The following is a 21,550-nucleotide window of genomic DNA, read 5'->3' as shown; positions in this document are numbered from 1 at the left end:
CCCACAGTTCCCTAATCCTTGGAATCCTGATGGAACCTTCCAGGTTTCTTCATCATTCGGTTATAGTTTTCCAGGTAGTCCAATTTGTCCAATTTGAAGTATATCGAAGTGGTCCAATTTGAAACGCCTGTACTTTCACATTTATGGAACGTTCCAGAACGCGCAAATCTCAGAATTCTGGAATTTCCGGAAACCTGGATACCTACGAAGTTCCATGACAATATGGACTATAAGGACGTCCCATATAGATTTACAGGAGCCATACGGATGCACAGGAGCTATATTTTTTCAAAATTCTAAACTTTCCGAAATTTTTGAATCCCACGAAGTTCCAGAATCTGTTAATCTCGAGTTTAACGTTCTTGATTCCTTATCCAGTTATAGTTTTCCAGATCGTCCAATTTGTCCAATTTGAAGTAGATCGGAATTGTCCAATTTGAAAATCTGTACTTTCACATTTATGGAACGTTCCAGAACCTTGGAGGGGTTAAACCTCAAATTTGTAACACATTCTCCGCTTCTTATATACCTCGTTCCTTTTTCCAATCCTATTACGTTCTCCTTCATCCCTAGACACATATCAAAAGCCAACCATTAAAAAAAATAGTTGTCGTTTTGGTGTTACAACTTTATCCAGAGGCCCCCTTATGGTTACACTTCCCTGTTCCCCTTTTTGCCACAGTCATCATCAGAAGAGGGCAATAAGACAACGGAAAGGAAAGTGCCAAGAGGTTACTGTCGTTTTCTCCACTCTGTTTCATTTTTTTGCGCCCCGTGGCAACGTCTTCATCTTCTTCTTCTCCTTTTTCTTCTTCCCGCTAGATGCGCAACACAGAAGGCGCGCGGTTCCGCGTCCGCGACCACACACACCTCATATATAACCGTCATCCGGTCTCCAGAAGCCCCGCCCATTCGAACGAGCGATCCCCCGTCTTCAAGTACATCTGTGAGGTGGCGTATTTCTGAAACTACCTCTTTGGTAACCCCGCCTTTTGAATCTCTTTTTTTTTCTTCCACTTTCTATATAAATACATTTTGCCCGCCGAATTCGAAATACCTTTTCCTTCTTGTATATAAGTTTCGCTTTCTTACGGTAATCAACTATCTAATCACCTTATCACTTCTAGGGTATGGAGGATACACGAGAGAAAGCCTATAAGGCTGTCACCTATTCGGCAGTCACTTTTTCATTTCTCGCTATTCTCTCAGGTGAGCGTTTTTTTTTTCAAATTTTTAAAGTGTCCACTTTGAGCCTATATATCTCGGTTACTGTAGAAGATATCAAAAAGTAATTGCACTAAAAAAATATTTATGGTAATTTGAAAAATATTGTGTTAGTTGACCACTTTTTGATATTTTCAACAGAAAATGAGATACATAGGCTCAAAGTTGAGAGTTTGTTCTTCACTGCTATCAGAGGAAATACGGTATGCATTGACCGTATACTTTTATGTATTTTCCTAAGTTTCGAATTTTCATAATAACTTGAAATTATATCAAATTTGACTTAATTTATCTATAATTTTTTGTGGGACCCAAACCTTTAACGTATTTAAATTTATCATTTCGAGCAAAACTTTAAAAAGGATCTAAAAAAATTACATACCATATTTTGAGCTCAATTATCTCGATTCCTGTAAAAGATACCAAAAATTTATAAAGTGATAAGTTATTCATCATAATCTCACAAACATTGTATCAGTTTATCACTTTTTGATATCTTTCACAGAAAGCGAGATATATGGGTTCTACCATTTCGATCTTACTTTTACCACAATTGAAAAATTACGTAGTAACTACTACTAAGTCATTTTTAATCAAATATTTATCATTTCTGAAAGACCTGGTTTAATCTTTAAGATCTGAAAAAAGTTTAAACCCAAAAATTGACTTTTTGACTCTTCCAAATTCTAAAAAAACTTTTTCCAGTATGTATCTCAATGCCAATCGTCTACAACTTCGTGGACTCAATTCACCAACAAACGAAACGAGACATGACTTTCTGTAAAGTAAGTCCTTTGATTCATCCATCCATTCTCACCTGTCCCCGCACCGTTCCAGCGGTATGACCGCTTGCGCAACAACCGGTTCATACATGCTTATTCCCTTAGCATAACATTTTGACACGGTGGCGACAAGCGGGGATAATACAGAGAGATATCTGTGTAATCCTATCATAATGATTATTACAGTCGACCGCCAGAGATATCATGTCTGAAATCAGTCATAAGAAGCCAATTGCCGCCGCCATCGCTGGCAACCTGACCACGATTCGAAACAAGCGTCAAGCCGTCGGATGCGCGGGATGCTGTAAACCAGGTCACCCTGGACGTCCAGGACTTCCAGGACGCAACGGAAAGCCAGGAATCCCAGGAGCACCAGGAAGGCCAGGAACTCCAGGACGTCCACCAATTGTGTGCGAGGAGCAAGACATCCCACCATGCAATCCATGCCCACCAGGACCACCAGGACCACAAGGGCCAACTGGAAACAGTGGACAACCAGGACGTCCAGGAAATCCAGGACGACCAGGAGCGCCAGGAACACCTGGACCAGTTGGACCAAACGGAGCATCTGGGGATCCAGGAGCACCAGGAAACGATGGAGAGAAGGGAGAGCCTGGAAGACCGGCTCAATCGACGCCTTCCACTCCAGGAGAGCCAGGAAATCCAGGAGATGCTGGAGCAACTGGAGCTCCAGGAGACGATGGTGCACCAGGAAGAGATGGACAACCAGGACAGTCCGGACCACCAGGACCACCAGGACCACCAGGAAACGCTGGACAAGCTGGACCACCAGGAAAACCAGGACAACCAGGTCTTCCAGGACCACAAGGAGAGAGAGGTAACGTATTTTTTATTAGTAGATCACTTGTTGTCTCTTCTACGGATTAAGATACTGTAAAACCTGTATTAGAAGGGCAGTGCCTTCTTTTAAAGGGGACATTATAATACAGGTGGTACGGTATATATGGTCAAAGTCACCTCCGAACCTTTGGCTTCGATTATCTTAGCTTCAATCACTTTATTCCAGGAATCTGCCCTAAATACTGCGCTCTCGATGGAGGAGTCTTCTTCGAGGATGGAACTCGCCGATAAACGCTTTCTTCAACTCCAGCTTTTATTATTCCTATTATTTTATTCACCTAGTCTCCTCTTGCCACGTCACCATCGTCATCTTCGTCATGTTGGCATCAGCATCAACACGACCTGAAGACGTCGTGTCGAAACTCCACCGTCTTCCCTCTCCACCGCCCCAGTTCCTCTCCCCCTAACCATCCAGCGCCGCCGTTCTTCTCCGGGTTCGGGTGATAATATTTATCTATTGCCTTTCTTCTTTTTTGTCTCTTTTTCAGTCTGTATGTGTGTCTGTACTATATTTTTGTGTGCCCATAAAACATCACATTCTGGTCAAACACTGTTTATTATATTCTCTGTTTACAGGGTCTGATAAAATCTTTAGACTCGAGTGTCCTGGAAGCACAAAAATTGGTTAAAAAAATAATTTTACATTTGATTCAAAGCTGCAGGTATTTTTTACAAAGATTCAATGATGAAGTAACCAGCTTCAAGCCGTCGGATGCGCAGGATGCTGTAAACCAGGTCACCCAGGACGTCCAGGACTTCCAGGACGCAACGGAAAGCCAGGAATCCCAGGAGCACCAGGAAGGCCAGGAATTCCAGGACGTCCACAAACTGTGTGCGAGGTGCAAGTCATCTCACCATACAATCCATGCCCACCAGGGCCACGAAGACCAACCGGAACCAGTGGACAACCAGGACGGCCAGCAGCAGCACCTGGACTTTCAAGAAACTTTGACAAGCGATAACTCAGCTCAAAGTTGATCAATTACTTTGAAATTTGGCCAGGTTACAGATAAATTGTTTGAACTTTTGCACTCCAAATTTTAGCTCAGTACTACGCTTCACTCACATTTTATGCGTCATCCTGTATAGTAGAGCATTAAAAAACAAAAAGACTTCTATAGGTTTTCCAGAACATGGAAAAAGGAAAAAAGCTAATGTAAGACAAGCATCAATCATTGTGTCCGGCAATATACACGCTTCAGTTTTTTGGAGCAAAGGAGTTTGTGTAGGACTGAGGAGCTAAAAAGTAATATTTGGTTGGAGTTGTTCTTTGGCATTTTGGCTCTAAAACAGCCTAAAAATTCCATAAAATTGAGATTTTTAGACTCAAAAATAGAACGAAAATTCCCGAAATATTGAGCATTTTCAGACCATGATAACTTCGTTTGAGACATTTTTACAAAATTACTCTAAAACCTGTAATAGAAGGATCTCCTTCTTTCAGGGTCGCCTTGTTCTTAGCTCTTGTGTAATAATAAATATACTCAAATTTATTTAATTTGTATACCATTTTATAGATCTTTTCAATATCCAATTTAAAATAGTCTAAAATATTGAGTTTGAAGAAAGTTACGAGTCTGACGCCCTGTCAATGCTCTCTTTTAGGGTCAGCACCTGCTTTGCCTAGTTCTTGTCTCTTCTGTGATTAGTAGAAAATTTAAATTAATTCAATATCTTATTGTATAGATCTTTTTAATATTTACATTTTCCAATTGTAACTTTTTTTTGAAAAAATATTGAGTTTGAAGGAAGTTACAATTGACACATTTTTCATATCTTTGACACGAAGCAAGATAAATTGGTTCAAAATCAAGGGCCCTTCTATTACAGATTTTACGCCTTCTCGATTTTCTTCTTATCTATGTACATCTCACATCCCTATAAAAATCTCAGATTCTCTTGCTCCTCCTCCAATTTCCTCTTTTTCCAACACATCCCAAAAATGTCACTTCTTCTTTTCCAATCCTTCCCCTCCCCAACTCGTTGATTTTGTTTCGTTTTTCATCTTTTTCTCTAGCACTCTCTTCAGGTTCCATGATCTCTCGTTCTCGTGAATTTTGGATTTGGTCCCTTTTCCTGCAACTAAAAAGGGGGCAGTATAACATTTCGACTTTACGGGATTATACGCTCTTCTCGTTTTCCTTCTTCTTTCGGAGCGCATCTTCTTATGTTTCACTCTTCGCCAATAGATTATCCCCTCTTTTACGGCTTCTTCTTTTTTTGGACTTTTAGAAGTAAAGTCTAGAGAACGCGAAAAATCGATCAAGAGGTTTGGGGGAAAATATATTGACCAGATCTGAAACAGAGTGAATTTCTCTAGGATTTGAACAGCCCCTCTTTAATTGGTCAGTTTAAAACCAGAAACCCTGAAACCCATTTTCAGACAAAAGGTTCCAATTTCTTCCCTTCACTTCCTGACTTAATGAAAAAAATGGCGTTAGTGCCATTCTTTTTTCTCATTTCCTTGAAAACACCCTCTTACACGAAACTTGACAAGATTAACACAAACTTCATTAGCATTGTCATCAATACTCGGAGCACAACTTTTTCGGAGTCCTTCTTCCTTTTTAAAAGTTTTTTTTTGTTGATAAGCCACGCCCATTTTTACTAGTTGCTTTTTAGATTTCAAACTCTCCAAGAAGCCGTAAACCATTCGATTTCGTTTTGAGCTTGACTTTTTGTTTTGTTGTGTGGCTTTCAAACCTTCAAGTTATCTCAAATATCTCGGTTCCTGTGGAAGATATCAAAAAGTAGTCAACTAATAAAATGTTTAGCATAATGTTAGCAATATTTTGTCAGTTGATCACTTTTTTGATATCCTTTGAAAGAATCGAGATAGAGCTTAAAGTCATACTTGCGAAAATCGTTGAAGGCCCGGCCCGGCCCGGAAGGCCCGGACAGGTATTTTTTGGTCGAAATTTCTCAAAAACAATTTTTTTTGATGAATTTTTGAGAATTTTTCAACAAAAAACTAGTTTTTGAAAAAAAGACTGTTATTTTGCTTCAAAAATGCAATTTTTCTTCGATCTCAACTTTGGAAAAATTCAGGAAAAAAATTATTTTTCAAAAATTTGTTTAAACATTTTAAAATCCAATATTTACAATTTAGCTTAAAATTAGATGATAAAAACACACTTTTTTGCCTAAAAATCGAAGCTGGCGCCAACTGGCCGGGCCGTCGCAACTATGCTTAAAGTGCATGTATAGGGTTGGCCCTCTAGGAGCGGCAACACGGTTGACATAATATTTTTTACTTCTGAAATGGGATTTTTTTATTAGCGGGAAAATCAAATTTGATCAGCTGGCCCAGTGTTTTTAGTACAAAAAAGAAAAGAATTTTTCCAGTTTTGAGAGGATAATTTCGATTTAAAAAGCCAAGATTGAAGATACCCAACCATGCCAACCAGGTTCATAGGTACAACAAGGACCTACTGGAACCAGCCCAGAAAATTCTGGACAACCTGGAGCTCCAGGAACACTCCTAACTCTTATCTCTCTCTCTCTCTCTCTCCCTCTCTCTCTCTCTCTCTCTCTCTCTCTCTCTCTCTCAAAGCTCAAACATAGCTCAAGTCCTCTTAATTCCTTCCCATCACATTTTAAATTCTAACTGCCCGGATTCGTCCCAATGGGACCACCCTCCCTTTCTTCTCATGGTATTTCCTCCAAAGAGTTCTGTGCTTTTCAACTGATGCTTTAAACAGAAAGAGAGTTCCCTTTTTACTCTGTTTCTCTATTCCTCTGGATCTTTTCCTCAATTCCTTAGAATTCCCTTCTTTCTCTCCAGACACACAATTTCTTCCTTTCCTTCAAAAGCAAAACATGCACATTTCATGAATATTTTGTCCCCACCCCAGCACTTCTTTTTGGTTAAAATCATCCCCCCTTTTTTTTTGTTTCCCAATTATTTTGGGATGGGGTTTTTTGTTTTTTTTTTCGGGTCCCTGGGGAAATTTCCTTTTTTTTGTTTTGCTTAAAATTGCTGATTTTTGCCCCCTGACGTCCTTCTCAATTTGCTTTTCTGACTTTGTCGATTTTTGTGTTGTTTCAGGAAGAAGAAGAACAAGGAGAAAATGAATTTTTTCAAGCGAAAATTCTCATTCTCCGAAGATGAGGGTGAGCCGATGGATGATGTCAACACTGGCCCGCCGAGCTCCTTCTCGTTTCAATCCATAGCCAATAAGGTTTCAAACACGATTAGGTTAGTTTTCGACTCTCTCAAGTTACCGCCAACTTTGAGTTTAATTATCTCGGTTCCTGTAGAAGATATCAAAAATCTGCCAACTGATAAAATTCAGATGATATTCTGATAAACAATTTATCAGTTGACAACATTTTCATATCTTTGACAAGGACCGAGATAAATTGGTTTAAAGTGAAAGGTATCTCAATCACTTAAGGGTGTAGAAAAATTACACCGAAGGGTCAACTTTGAGCCTGTATATCTCGGTCCTTGCGAGAGATATCAAAAATCTGCCAACTGAAAAAATTTAGATGATATTTAAAGTTAACAGCTAGCACCAAACAGGCTGGTACTTTAAATAAATCCAAAATGTTGTCTCTTTTTTCTATTTGTTTAGGAAAATGTGTATGCCCCTCGAAAGCATTCATTAAAATTGTAGTGGGGTTTGTCTCTCCGAGAAAAAGGAGAAGAAATCGTGGGAAAAACAAAGACGACATCACCAGAAATTCAAATTATTGTCGTTTATCGAATTGTCTCCCCTTTCCATACATATTTCTATGGAAACCGAGATAACATGTGATTCATATTTCTTTTCTTTCGTCTTATTCTTCTCCCCAGATTCGATGAATTCGAAGCTTTTCAGTGCCCCAACATCACCTGCCAAGTCCAGGGAATCGCTTGCAGCCGCACTGGAGAGATCACTCAATCATGATAGGTGAGTTGAACATATATAGATTAATCTAAATCAAAAAGAAAAAACTGGTTTTTTAAAACCAAAGATACACTTTTGTAGTTGGTCATATTTTCATTGAAATACACTAAAATGAGATATGCGGCTTGGATCAAAATCACCATATTTCCTCTAATAGGGAGCCGAAACGTCCTTTTTCAGCTCAGTTATCTCAATTCCTGTGACAGATCTCAAAAAGTGGCCAACTGATAATTTGTATATCATGAGATCACTAATATTTTATCAAAAACAAAATTCTGTTATCTTTCACAGGAACCGAGATATATGAGCTCAAAGATGACGGTATGAGAGTACAAGAAACAAACCCAAACCAATAACTTCAAGCTCAATTATCTCGATGCCTGTGAAAGATATCAAAAGTTTGTCAACCGATAAATTGTTTACCATAGTATCACCAATATTTTATCTGTTTACAAAATTGCGTTATCTTTCACTAGAATCGAGATATATAGGGTCAAAGTTGACGGTATGGGTAGGTACTTCTTCTAATAGAAACACACCCAAACCGTTAATTTTGAGCTCAATTATTTCGGTTTCTGTGAAAGATATCAAACGTTTGTCAACCGATAAATTGTTTATCATAAAACCACCAACATTTTATCAGTTGACAAGTTTTTGATATCTTCCACAGAAATCGAGATATATGAGATCTAAGTGGGGTGGGCTTCTACTACAGGTTGTAGGAAAGGCGACAGTTGGCTTTTTTTTTTTATTCAAAGTACCTATCTCTAGGATGGATTCAAACGATAACCCTTTATGTTCCAGAAGCCGCGGAGAGCCAATGATGAAAGACGCCAAAGTACTCCTCGTCATAGACTCCCACCATGTGGATTGGTCCAAATATTTCCGGAACCATACAGAATTTGCGATTCGTGTTGAGCAAGGAGCATTGATGAGCTAGATGTGATGTGTACTGAAAAAACGTGCTCCGTAGAGCTCAATCAGCCAGGAAAAGACATCCGAGTCTTCACCCCATCCGCAGTATTTCTGGGCGCCGGTGCTACACGATGTGCACAGTTGAAAACGATCATTCGGGCATTCATCGCAGCACACATTCCATTTTTGAACTCTCACACTTCGGCGGTGGCGTTTTTAGATAAGAATAATTTGAAGAAGCAACTGAAGAAGATTACGTTGTCGGATGGTGCTTCCATCCCAATGCTTCCAATTGTGCACTATCCGCATTTTCACAAATTTGTAAGCTTTTTTTAATTATTAATTTTTGCTTGGAGCTTAGCTCTCAAGTGTCCCATTTCTTTGAAAATTCTGGAAGGTATAAAACAGACCTAGGTTGAAAACTTTGCATTTACAGGATTTTTTGAGAATTAATTTTTTCGGAAGGAACCCTTTTTTGCGAGCTCCAGACTTCTGAAACTGCTCAAAATGACTAAAAATCAATCTTTCAATTTTTCAGCACCAATCCCAAGCATCCACCTACCCAATGATAGTCTCTGTGAATGAGGGATTCCAAGGAATCGGAAAAATCAAGGTCAACAACCACGAGGAGCTTTGTGATGTTGAAGGAATGTTACAGATTATGACAAAAGGGGATACAGAGGTACCTAATGTCACGTGGCATCCCTATCATGTCTTTACAGGTTGAAGTCCAACCATTCGTCGATGCCAAATACGACTTGCACATCCAAAAAATCGGTCATGAGTACAAAACATTCATACGTCGTGGAATATGCAAACACTGGAAGAGCAATGTGGGATCAAGTGTGCTGGAACAGATTGCCACATGTGAGAGACACAAAAAGTACTTGAAGGCGATTACGGACCATGTGGGCGCGATGCAAATTTGCTCTATTGACATTTTGGTGTCAAAGGAGGGAAGAGAGTTTGTGCATGACGTGAATGATGTGATCGGTGAGAATCCTTAAATACGTTCAAACAGCCTAACTTGAGGTTTACAGCCTATTTCGGAGAATCTGCTGAAGACGATCGGAGAGCAGCTAGCATGCTGCTCCGTGCCTTGGTGGCTCCAAGAGTGAATGCCACGTCACCAACGGAAAATGGACATCATGCTCCAGCTCATCAGCAATCTCATCAACAGTCTCATCATGAAGTTACTTCCCCAACATCATCAGTTTCTGCAAATGGTCATCATCCTGGACCACCACCTGTCAACAGACGCCTTCCTCCTCAACCACCTTCCACATCCACTTCCTCTCATCATCTGCCACGTGGATTCTCGGATAAGATAGAGCCGCGTCACAAGGATCATTACGATCCACCACCACCGATCCCACGTACGGCTTCTAAAGAATCAGTGTCGTATGTAGACGACACAATGGAACAGCTAAAACGGACGTTTGCTGGATTTTTTGGAGAATAACTTGAAAAAATTATTTATTGACTTAACAAGTGCTTTGCCTGAATTTGCGGTTTTAACTTATTTACTTGCTATAATAAAGGATTTAGATTCTAAAAAGTATCTCAGTTTGTAGAAAGAAAACCACATGAAGCGGTTAAATAACAAAATGTGTATCGAAAATAACACTATCAAGCTTGAGCTCTATTATCTCGGTTCCTATTAGATATATCAAAAAACGGTCAAAAAATAAAATGTTTGTGATATTTTGATAAACAATTTATCAGTATACAACTTTTTGATATCTTTGACAGGAACCGAAATGTACAGTCTCAAAGTTGGCCGTGTGGAGTATTTTTTTCTTTGGGAATTGAGATACCGTCAACTTTGATCCTATATATCTCGCATCCTGTAGGAAACATAAAAAAGTGTTAAACAAACAAATTGCTTATACCTCACCGTACCTCAAAATTGACGGCTTGGGCGGTACTCAATTATGTAGAGTGTGTTGTGGTTGAGAAACGAATTTCAGGTCATATTTCCACTTTGAGCTCAATTACCTCGGTTCCTATAAAAGATATCAAAAAGTGGACAATTAACAAAATGTTTATCATAATCTGAGCAACATTTTATTAGTTAATCACTTTTTGAAATTTCCCACAGGAAATGAGATATACGAGCTCAAAATTGACGGTTTGAGTGGCACTCCATTTGAGTGTGTTGTGGTTGTGAAACGAATTTCAGGTCATATTTGAGAATGCAAACTGTCCAAATGCTGGAAAACTGGAAAACCTTTTTTTCTAATTTTTTGCCAGATAAAAATTTTATGGTCGAAACTTCAAGAAACCTATAAAACGCTGGGTTTCCTCCTACCTTCCACTGGAAGGCTTCCAGCAACCCCCCTCAAAAATGTTCAAACAACTGTTGTTCTTCTCCGCAGTTTTCTTCGTGATCTGCTATGCTAATCGCCCGTATCCAGAAGGTCAGTCAAGATCATAGGGTTCCAAAAGGCCTGGTCAGAAATCGCGCCCCAGCGAACGTGAAGATTGGGGCTTCTGGTCAAAAAATTATCTGGGGCGCGAGTTCCGACAAGGGTTTTTGGAACCCTGGGCAGATAGTTTCCCCCAAATCTATAAATTTTTCAGACCCAAAACAAGCGTTAGCTGATCTTCAAGCGGCTGGAATCGATAAGAAGTATGCTGAAAAGCTCGTGGCCATCGAACATAAAGTCAATGAGGCCACCGCTAAAGCAAACGGAAATGCAGAGAAATTGAAGAAAATTCAAGAGAAGTACAAGAAGTCGCAGCTAGAATGGAGAAAATCATGCCAAAGGAGCAGTTGGAGAAGTGGAAGAAGTTTTTGGCTTAAATGTTTGAAATTTACAATCCCCTTTGAATAAACTTTTCCCCATATGCAGTTCCGGTCAATAAGACATACAAAAGCGGAAAAATCCTGTGGTCCGGGCATTATGATGCTTGTGTAGACACAGGATGTTTCAACTGGCGATCAGGATGAGATGGTATCGAAGCTGGATCCAACGAACAATGGTGCCTGTAGTGCGCGAAGAGAGGGAGAGGGAAGAGGAGGACCTTCCGATCATTTTGAAAGTTTGGGAGAGTGTAAATCAGACCTGGATTGATAACTTTGCATTTACAGAATTTTTTGAAAACTCCTAGTCTTTCAGATAACTTCCGATTTCTGAAAGACCCATTTTAGTACTGAAAACGCATGAAAACGGGTGTCCTTTAGGAATAGGCAAATAGCTGAAAAACTAAGAGTTTTCAAAAAAATCCTTAAATGCAAAGTTTTCAATCTAGGTCTATTTTACACCCTCCAAAATTTTCAAAATGATCGGAAAATTGACAGCCGAGCTCCAGGCTCCTGAAAATGATCAAAATAGCGGAAAATCAACGGAAAATACTTTTTTATATTTTATTCTGTAGCTTATTCGATAAAAAATTGGTTTCCGAAAAGTTTTTCAAAGGTGTATCATCAAACTTTTATGACTTTCAAGTGGTTTCCTATATAAACCAAAACATTTCGATTTCCAAGCAACTGCAAAATGTTCAAACAACTTTTCATATTCTCTGCGTTTCTTCTTGCGATCTGCTCGTCCAAACGAATAACTCTAATTGGTTCGTTATCCAAAGAAATTTTTAATAATTTTTTTTGAAATATAGGTTTTTCCAGATCCCAAGAAAGCTGTGCTTGAACTTGTGGCTGCTGGAATAAGCAAAAAAGTTGCTGATGTATTGGTTCAAGGTGATAATCTTTACTACAAACAGCTTGCTGCAGCAAAGAGATGACAAGGAAAGCTGATGCGACTTATAGCAAATTTCAAGCGGATATCCAGAAGGTTTTTTCAAAGGAATTATGGGAGAAGTGGATCAAATATTTGGCTAAACACAATTAAATAGAATAAAGGTTTTTAATGGAAAATTCCACAATTTTACACCGCCAATAACCGTAAACAGTCTTATAGAAGGCCAGTTGTCTTTTGCCACCCACTTGCACTTTGACCTCAATTATCTTTGTTCCTATGAGAGCTATCGAAAATTTTTCAACTGAAAATAAGTTTGTCATAATATCAGCAATATTTTATCAGTGGACGGTTTTTTTATATCTTCCACAGGAATCAAGATAATTGAGCATAAACAACAGGAATAACGAAAAAGTTTTATATGAAGTGAATTTTATGGAACAAGATCAAAACAAAGGCAGGGAACAGGAAAACTATATAAAAATTTGTTCACCGGACACATGGCACATATACAGGATGGGGGTGTTGAAGTGATTAACGGTGATAGCTGCGTATCAAATCAAAAAAGTTGACACAATAGTTTTCGAAACATTTCGGGTTGTGTAGGTAGCAGGCGTGACCGGCTTCTGGGATTTTTTGAAGTTTGACGGATGGAAGGTTTTTCAGGTTTGCAGCAGCGGTTGGGCCGAGAGAGGTGTCGCGTTCGCCTGGAATTTTTAAAAAATTTTTTCGTTTTTGGTTTCTAACTAAAACATGTGATCGTCAAGTTTGAGACGATTTATCTCGACTCCTGTAAGGGATATTAAAAAGTAATCAACTGATAAAATGTTAGTTACCGTAAAACCTCTTTTAGAACGACACCCGGAACGTCCACTTTGAGCCTATATATCTCACTTCTTTTGAGAGGTATCAAAAAGTGGTTAACTAGTAAAATGTTTATCAGGATATCAGCAACATTTTACTAGTTAGCCACTTTTTGATATCTTTTGCAGAAAATGAGATATATAGGTTCAAAGTGGACGATCCGGGTGTCGTTCTATTAGCGGTTTTACGGTATATTATGATAAACAGTTTGTCAGTTGACAACTTTTTGATATCTTGGACAGGAACCGAGACAAACAAGCTCAAAGTTGAAAGTAAGAATTAAATTTGAATGAAACATACCCCATACTACCAATGTTGGCACGATATAACTCGACGGATTTACAACTTCATGGGTGTTTGAGGGAGCCACAAGTACCACACAACAGAGCTAAAAATCCCAAAATTTAATTCAGTTTTTTTCTTAATTTCAAAAACTTACATGTCTATTCGAAGTCATCAGTGGTAATACATATTGTGCGGACATTGAAGCACTGACAATCATTACTTGTTTCAATCCTAATGTTTCTATGAAATCCATCAAGAATGTTGGTTTATCAGCTTGGGATAAAGCTGCTCCGCGAGTTTGGCCAGATCCAGGGAGATCGATTGCAATGGCGCGATAGCCAAGAGCAGCGAAGGTTCTGAAAATTTTCGAAATTAAAACTATCTTTTTCCAATTAGAACGGAAGAAGTTACAGTAAAACCTGTACCAGAAGGGACCCTTTAATGAAATTTCGAAAATTTTCAAAAATTTCGAATGTGAGCAAAATTGGTTGGGACCATAAAATCCTTCAAAATGTCCTAAACAGCACAAAAATCAAAATTTCAGAATTATGAGACTGTGAGCTTCAATAAGAGCTTAAACACGGTGCAAATTGGTGGATTTTGGGTTTCCGCCCAAAACACGCGACGCACGACCGCGACGCACCCGAAATTTTAGATCTCACCGAATCACGGCGTGTTTGAGCTCATTTTGAAGCTCTCAATATGCTGAATTCAGAATTTTACAATAGAAACGAAAAAATTTTCAAGTTTTGAGATTCAAAACTCAAGAAGAATTTTTCGAGGGGCTTGGAAAAATAGAAGAACACTCCGAAGGTACCCTGGAACAATAGACGGGGGCCGGTTCTTCTAATACAGGGTTTCGGTAACTGTGTAGCTTGGAGCTAAAATTATAATACCATACGGTCCATACCTCAATATATTATTCTCGGTCCATGTGGAAGACGAAAAGCTCTGTCCATGAAGAAAGATTACTGTAGCTTTTGCATAATGGGCTCCTGGTGGACGGGCTTCTCTCACGAATACCGAATGGGTCCCAAGTTCTACCCGACTCTCATCGTACTCCACAAGTTGGGCGAGCTTTCTAGCGTTTTCAGGAATCGGATGGGATAGATCCGCCCGTTCCAGTAGGGTACCACCACCACTGGTTGTTGGGTGGTGGACTAGAACCATCTGAAAAAAATTTCAAATTTGAATTTAAAAAAGAAACTGCTATTTTAAAGGAATACGTAAAATCGAACGAGTTGAGAAAGACCACTAAACCCTCCCAATGAGTCAACTATGCCATATTTCTGACTTCTTTTCTCTTTTTCTTCGTCTCTTAAAAAGAAGAAGTATAGAAATTTCGCTTTGTCCCTTTCATATGTATATTCTCCTCTTCTTCTTCTTCTTCTTCTTTTTCTTTTCGTTTTCAAATCTTTTTGCCGCCGTTTTTGGGCCCATTTATAGGGGGGGAATTTATAGGGGGAATAGGGGGATGAATAGTATCCGCGCCGCGCGTTTTACGGTCGTTTTAACAGTTTCGGAAAAGAGAAAATTAGAGAGAGAGAGTAGAAAGAAATGGAATGGAAGATGAGAAAATAAGTGAGAAAATAAGAAAACAGAAGCGAATAAGTAGGTCGGAATTTGCATGGTTTTACTGTGAAATGATTTTAAGGAAGAGTGTGTACCTGAACCGTCCACTTTAAGTCTATATATCTTGGTTACTGTAACAGATATCAAAAAGTGAACAACTAATAAAATGATTATCAGAATGTCATTTACATTTTATCAGTTAACTACTTTTTGATACCTTTTACAGGTATAAGGGCCCAAAGTTGATGGTATCTTTGTCTCTTAAGGGTGTAGAAAAAAAATACTTCCTACGGTCAACTTTGAGCCCCTACATCTCATTTCTGATAAAATATATCAAACAGTTGTTTACTGATAAATTACTTATCTAAATGTCATTTACATTTTGTCAGTTGACAACTTTTTGATACCTTCTACAGGAACCGAAATATAGAAGCTCAAAGTGGACGGTCTCTCAAATAAGGGTGTAGAAAAAGTACTCTAAACCGCCAACTTTGAGTTCTTATATCTCGTCTCCTATAACAGATATCAAAAATGGACAACTGATAAATTATGTACCATAATGTCATTAAGATTTCATCAGTCAGTCACTTTTTGATATCTTTCACAAAAACCGAGATATATATAGTCAAAGCTGACGGTATCTTGATCACATAAGACTGTGTGGACATTGGGACATCTGTCACCTTTGAGCTCATATATCTCACTTCCTGTAACAGGTATCAAAAAGTTGTCAACTGATAAATTATTTATCATAATGTCATTAACATTTTGTCAGTTAGTCACTTTTTGATATCTTTCACAGAAACCTAGATAAATAAGGTAAAAGTTAGAAGTTAGGTGGGGGGGGGGCGTCTATTATAGGGTTTACGATAAATGCCATTTAATTTCACACATTTCACTGACTAACTAACATTTTTCTATAATTACTAGGAGCCAATATGATTAAAGTCCTAGTGGGATAATAGAAAACTGGTCACTTTGCCTGTCCACCACCCCTAGGAAGCCCTTGAAATGTATCCGACGGAGTCCAAGAGCCCCCAGGTAATTGGATATGAAGATTATGTAACAGGGAAAAGGAAAGAGAGTGGACACAAGAGAAAACTGAGTAAACAGAGAAATGGAGAAGAACAAAAAATTGGAAAAAACTTTGATAAGTTTACGAAGGACATCTAGACAACCCGACATTCAGAAGACTAGAATATGTTTTTAGAAACTGTAAAATAATCCGCTAACTTTGAGCTCATATAGCTCAGTTCCTGTAAAAGTTTTCTAGAATTGGTCAACGGACAAAATAATTTTGAAATTATGGCAAACATTTTGCCAGTTGATCACTTTTTGGTATCTCTAACAGGAACTTAGATATATAGGCTCAAACTTTGACAAGAAGGAAAGAAGGACATCCGTACAAACCGACACACAGAAGCATCTAGCTAGTTCCCGCGGTGCTTAGCACTAACTAAAACATATGGCTAACCATTTTACTACAACACAAAGAACTTTCTCCAGTTCCAATCGTCACACTAAGAGTCGCTTAATCGTTTTACCGGAAGCCTCTCGTTTCGCGGCAAAAAAAAGTACACACAACCGGCTCCCCACCACCACTTGACCACTTAATTTTTTTCGGATAGTTATATTGCGGAAGAGCAAGATATCAAGTATTTTTTAGGCTACAAAGTACAATGAATACAAAAAGTTAATTAGAAATTTACCGTAAAACCTGTGATAGAACCCCATTCAACTTTGAGCCAATTTATCTTGATTCCTGTCAAAGATATCAAAAAGTAGTTAGTTGATAAATTTCTTATCATAATATCAGCAACATTTTATCAGTTTTCACATTTTTTATATCTTTTATAGGAACCGAGATGATTGAGCTCAAACTAAAAAGTGCAAAAAAATGCCATAGATTACTCAAAATTAAAAAATAGCAAAGAGTGAGGGGTCGTAGCTTCCATAACTCATTAAGAGGAAAATGTTGAAACTTGGGGAACTAAAATAGCTAAAAACAAAGCAAAAAGTAGGGAAGAGGAGGACACCCCCTTACGCCAACTGTCGACTGGTGCTGTTATTTATTGGTTTTTATTTTATGGCACCCCTGTTGACCCCATCCTTCAGTTCTCTTCTAGAGTGTCATGGAGGATGAGGGTGGAGGATTAAGTCGAGAATGGAGTCATGCAGGGTTTTGTTGTGTTTCATGGAACGTATAGCGTTGATGGTTCCAGATGTCCGGATGTTCAAGGGAATTTAGAAAGAAAAAATACCTTGTTTCCTCATGGAAGGGCTTACCAAACCCTCAACCAACTGTTTGTCAAGTTATCTTGATTCCTGTGATAGATATGGAAATTGTGTTCACTGATAAATTGTTTATCATAATATTCTCAATATTTTATCAGTTAACACCTGTTTGAAATATTTTACAGGAACCGAGATAACGGAGCTTAAAGCCACGAGGTTGGTAGCCACAGGGCAGCTCTGCCGGCAAGCGCCGCTTTCAAGCTCAATTATCTCGGCTCCTATTAGAATTATCAAAAAGTGGTCAACTGATAAATCATTTATCACAATATCTCTCTATGTTTTATATGTTGACTGCTTATTTATATCTTGTACAGAAGTCGAGTTAATTGAGCTCAAACTTGACGGTTTGGGTGGGCGGTTTAGGTGATGCTTGGATGGATTAGAGGAAATACGGTAAGGTACAAGTCATAGTGAATCAGGTTTTTCGATATTTCAAAAATTGAAACTATGAATCCCAAATTTTGCAGAAATCCATATTTCCCGACATCCGGACTTACGGACCTACAGATAGATAGTTTAGCTACGAAACAGAGGACACTAGCTTCCACTGATAACGCCTAATACGATTAGTGACTCTCTTATCAAATGTGAAAGTTGATTTTCAGCTTTTTCTGATTTCAAGACAAGGACCCCGACAAAACCAGTTCCTTAGGCCCTTTCCAGTGCGAGTTATAGCCATTTTGAGAGACGCAGAGAAACGAGAGCGCTCTCGCTTCTCTGCGTCTCTCTTGAAACTTGCAACCCCATAACTCGTTTCAAATTTGTGCTAGAAACTTGATTTTTAGTGCATTCTGATTGCCAGACTTTGAGCTATCCAATGGATATAAATTTTTTTGAATTATGAACTACAGTAATCTCAAAAAACCTTTAGGAAGTAGATTTTCGAGTCAGGGAGCGATTTCAAACTTCGAAACAAAGACTGATAAGCTAGATATGACTCATCAATTTACATTTCCCGGCCGAAAATTTTTCCGTAACGCCCATCAAAATACCACACATACAAAATGACACAAAACCGTTGAAAACCAGTGCCTGCCCAGATTTTCTGATGATGTTTTGATGTATAGCGATGGGGGGAGACATAGAAAAAAAAACGGACGAAAAAAAGAGAGAATGGGAGAGAATAGTACTAAAAGTGAAAATGTTAGCTGTATTGTGGTTGGGGAATGAAGAATAAAGATGAAAGAGGACATCACATAGTAATGAGGGGAACAAAAAGCACGAAGGGAGAAGAACCATTTGGAAAATGAGGGAAGAACGGGGAATGAGCATCTGGTGGTGGTGGTGGAAATTGGATAAGAAAAGGATTTGAAGAAGTTCACAATTTTGCATTTGGAGAAAAGAAACGAAGGCCGTAAATAGTGCCCCCCCCCCCCCCTACATAAACAGTTAACTTTAATCAAATATACCTCGGTTTTTGTGAAAGATATCAAAAATATGTCAACTGATAAAATATTTTTGACATTATAATAAATAATTTATCAGTTAAGCACTTTTTGATACCTTATACAGGAACCGAGATATATAGGCTTAAAGTGCAGGGGCCCTCTATTAGAAGGTCACCCAAAGCATCAACTTTGAGCCCATACATCTCCTTTCCTGTAAAAGATACCATGAAGTGATCAACTAACAAAATGTTTATCATAAAACCACCAATATTTTATCAATTGACAACATTTTGGTATCTTTCCTAAGAACCGAGATATATGCGTTCAAAGTTTGCGTATAGAGTAGGCTCTCCGGTTGAACACACCACCCAAAGCATCTACTTTGAATCAATATATCTCGATTCCTGTAAAAGATATCAAAAAGCTGTCAACTAATAAAATATAGATAATATTACGATGAACAATTTAACAGTTGGGAAGTTTTTGATATCTCTCACAGAAGGAGAGATAAATTGGTTCAAAGTTTAGGTAGAGGAGCGAATGCGCTGCAACAGTCGAATTTCGAATTCATTTAAAGAATTAGAGAAGTCGCCCGTTTTTTTCCTGAAATTTTCAGAGTTTACCAAACAAAAATAGAGTTTTATTTTCGTAGTTGGTCACTTTTTTGTACAGATTCATTCGAAAGATATAGGCCTTCTGGAACAGATTGGAGCTAAATTTGCTGTCTTTTCAAAATTGAGCTCAATATCTCAATTTTTATGCAAGATATGAAAAAGCTGTCAACTGTAAAAATATAGGTAATTTTATGATAAAGAATATATCAGTTGCAAGTTTTTGATATCTCTCACAGGAACTGAGATAAATTGGTTCAAAGGTGGGGCTTCTTTTACAGGTTTTACGGTGTCAAACAAGCTGTCAGTTTGTTTAAAATTGAATGTATCGTTAAATAATTCAACTTATAAATTATAATACTCTCAAATATTCAGCAGCATTCGGAATGTTCCAGCGCTTTGAGCTAACTACTTTGAATTGAAAAAAAAAAATTAAAACTAACATTTTGCTAAAATTCCGCAGACCACCTGTATTACCTCTCCCGCAAACCACAAAATAAAAAAGAAAAATTTCTAATCGAATCAACAAAAAAAAGAAAAAAGGTTTCAACACACCTCCGATCCCATCTCATCTTCGTTCTTCTTCTTGTTCTCACCAATCAAAACGAGAGAGTGAGAGGAGACGCAGACAGCGAGAGAAAAAGAGGAACAAGCTGATAATATGATAAGGAAATAGTGTTGAGACGCACATACCCTCCTCCGGTTTTAGTGTCAAAAAGTTTCTCTTTTTTGTCATTTCCCAAGGGGAAGAGAGGCTTTTTCAAGGTCTTTTTCGACTGTTCAAACATTCCGAAATCGGGGGAATTTCCGTAAAAGGCACAAAAGACACCTGGACAGGTGGCTGGCCACCGTTAATTTGGGCGGAAAATGAGAGGAGAAAAGGAATCGATAGAATTAGCGGGGAGGCAACTTCCAGGAAAGCAGAATTCGAAATGCTCGACGTCTTCATAATTTTGAAAGTCCCAGAAGACGTCGAACGCGTTGAGTGACACATTCTATACCGAAACCGGCAGCTGTCCTTTTCCCGGACGTCTTCGTGGAAGACGAATGACGAGCGGTCGCTTAATTTTAGAGGACACAACTTTCTCTGGAGCATCTAATAGTAGTATAGTAGGCAAAATGATGAATAAGGAGGAGAGACAAGCCAGAGCGGATTATGTAAATATGAGCAGAAACACGGGCGGGTTGGGGTTGATAATGTTTGCGGCGGGTCCTGAAACTTTTGTTTTGAAATTAGGGTAATTTGGAAAAGATTTTTTAATCGGAACAAACAAAAATAACAAGAAAAACTAGGAAGAAGGATCTATACAAAACAAAGAAGTTAAATGAGATTATGATTCCATCGTTGTTTGCCGGTCATGCACTTGGGCGCTCGTAGAAGTCCGGTACACGGGTGTTGACCTTGTACTTCGCACATGCACTGGAAGAAATTGATTTAGGAGGTTTTAATGATAGCTAGAAGCTAGCTATGATAACTAGAAGATAGCAGTGATAGCTAGAAGCTAGCTATGACAGCTAGAGACCAGGCTTGATCTTCACCTAGAGTCAAGCCACTTTACACGCTAGCCAAGAGGGTTCCGACCAACCTGTCTCTCGTTTTTGGAACCAAAATCAGCGGGATTCAACTTGGCAATACTCTCCAAATGCTCTCTTCGCTCCACCAACTCTGTCTTCCCTAGCGTTTTCGCCAACGCCTGCTCGATTTCCTCTCGCCTCATACCGTCCAAATCGAAGAGCACCTCACGACCATCATCTAGAATTAAAAAGAAATAATTTCCCTTATTTTTGAAGGCTTCCTCACTCAAATAAGCTCTGGCGAATGGTGTGATCACTTTGTCGGCGTGCTTCACGAGCTGAACCTTGGGATTGTGGTACTGCAACTGAGCCCAGTGCCAGTAGACAAAGTCGCGGGCGCCCGATTGTTGCTCGTTGGGATTTCGGTGAAAACCCATTGCGAAGACGTTGACGTTGTCACGGAACTTCACTTTTCCTTGCTGTAGATAGAAGAATGTCCGCCGGAGCGGCATCGAACCGTGCATGAACGGCATTTTTTCAGCTGAAAATAAGTGCCATTTAGATAAAGGGGCTTAGGTAATTGAAAGACATTGAAAGAGAAAATCAGTTTTAAAATATAAGAGATTGTAAAAATAAGATTTCCGATGC

At 38.7% G+C, this 21,550-nt stretch overlaps 6 protein-coding genes across 6 annotated transcripts; 4 read left to right on the top strand and 2 right to left on the bottom strand.

The window, feature by feature from the left end:
- Nucleotides 1-1,130: 1,130 nt before the first annotated feature.
- Cbr-col-109 lies at nt 1,131-3,098 on the top strand (the record flags this gene model as incomplete). Its single annotated transcript, XM_002634548.1, has 4 exons — nt 1,131-1,209; nt 1,930-2,009; nt 2,193-2,844; nt 3,034-3,098. 4 exons carry the CDS (start codon nt 1,131-1,133, stop codon nt 3,096-3,098), a joined length of 876 nt encoding a protein of 291 aa, XP_002634594.1.
- Nucleotides 3,099-3,161: 63 nt separating this feature from the next.
- On the top strand, nt 3,162-3,829 carry CBG08409 (the record flags this gene model as incomplete). The annotated part of the gene is made up of 2 exons (XM_002634549.1): nt 3,162-3,307; nt 3,559-3,829. Coding segments are annotated over 2 exons (417 nt in total), but the record flags the coding sequence as incomplete, so codon positions are not given.
- A 3,108-nt stretch (nt 3,830-6,937) lies between these two features.
- Nucleotides 6,938-10,136, top strand: Cbr-snn-1 (the record flags this gene model as incomplete). The annotated part of the gene is made up of 6 exons (XM_045236024.1): nt 6,938-7,065; nt 7,691-7,762; nt 8,686-8,995; nt 9,213-9,356; nt 9,397-9,667; nt 9,715-10,136. 6 exons carry the CDS (start codon nt 6,938-6,940, stop codon nt 10,134-10,136), a joined length of 1,347 nt encoding a protein of 448 aa, XP_045093760.1.
- Nucleotides 10,137-11,021: 885 nt separating this feature from the next.
- On the top strand, nt 11,022-12,418 carry CBG26497 (the record flags this gene model as incomplete). Its single annotated transcript, XM_045236023.1, has 3 exons — nt 11,022-11,094; nt 11,258-11,482; nt 12,303-12,418. 3 exons carry the CDS (start codon nt 11,022-11,024, stop codon nt 12,416-12,418), a joined length of 414 nt encoding a protein of 137 aa, XP_045098793.1.
- Nucleotides 12,419-12,906: 488 nt separating this feature from the next.
- On the bottom strand, nt 12,907-14,691 carry CBG08413 (the record flags this gene model as incomplete). The annotated part of the gene is made up of 4 exons (XM_002634552.2): nt 12,907-13,079; nt 13,537-13,624; nt 13,676-13,877; nt 14,432-14,691. 4 exons carry the CDS (start codon nt 14,689-14,691, stop codon nt 12,907-12,909), a joined length of 723 nt encoding a protein of 240 aa, XP_002634598.2.
- A 6,017-nt stretch (nt 14,692-20,708) lies between these two features.
- On the bottom strand, nt 20,709-21,435 carry Cbr-mrps-25 (the record flags this gene model as incomplete). The annotated part of the gene is made up of 3 exons (XM_002634553.1): nt 20,709-20,807; nt 20,974-21,140; nt 21,189-21,435. 3 exons carry the CDS (start codon nt 21,433-21,435, stop codon nt 20,709-20,711), a joined length of 513 nt encoding a protein of 170 aa, XP_002634599.1.
- Between the last annotated feature and the right edge of the window lie 115 nt (nt 21,436-21,550).

Source organism: Caenorhabditis briggsae, assembly GCF_000004555.2.
Source record: "Caenorhabditis briggsae complete genome, chrIV, whole genome shotgun sequence".
Lineage (NCBI taxonomy): Eukaryota > Metazoa > Nematoda > Chromadorea > Rhabditida > Rhabditidae > Caenorhabditis > Caenorhabditis briggsae.
Note: the sequence above shows the minus strand (reverse complement) of the source record. Positions and strands in the feature narration are given on the sequence as shown.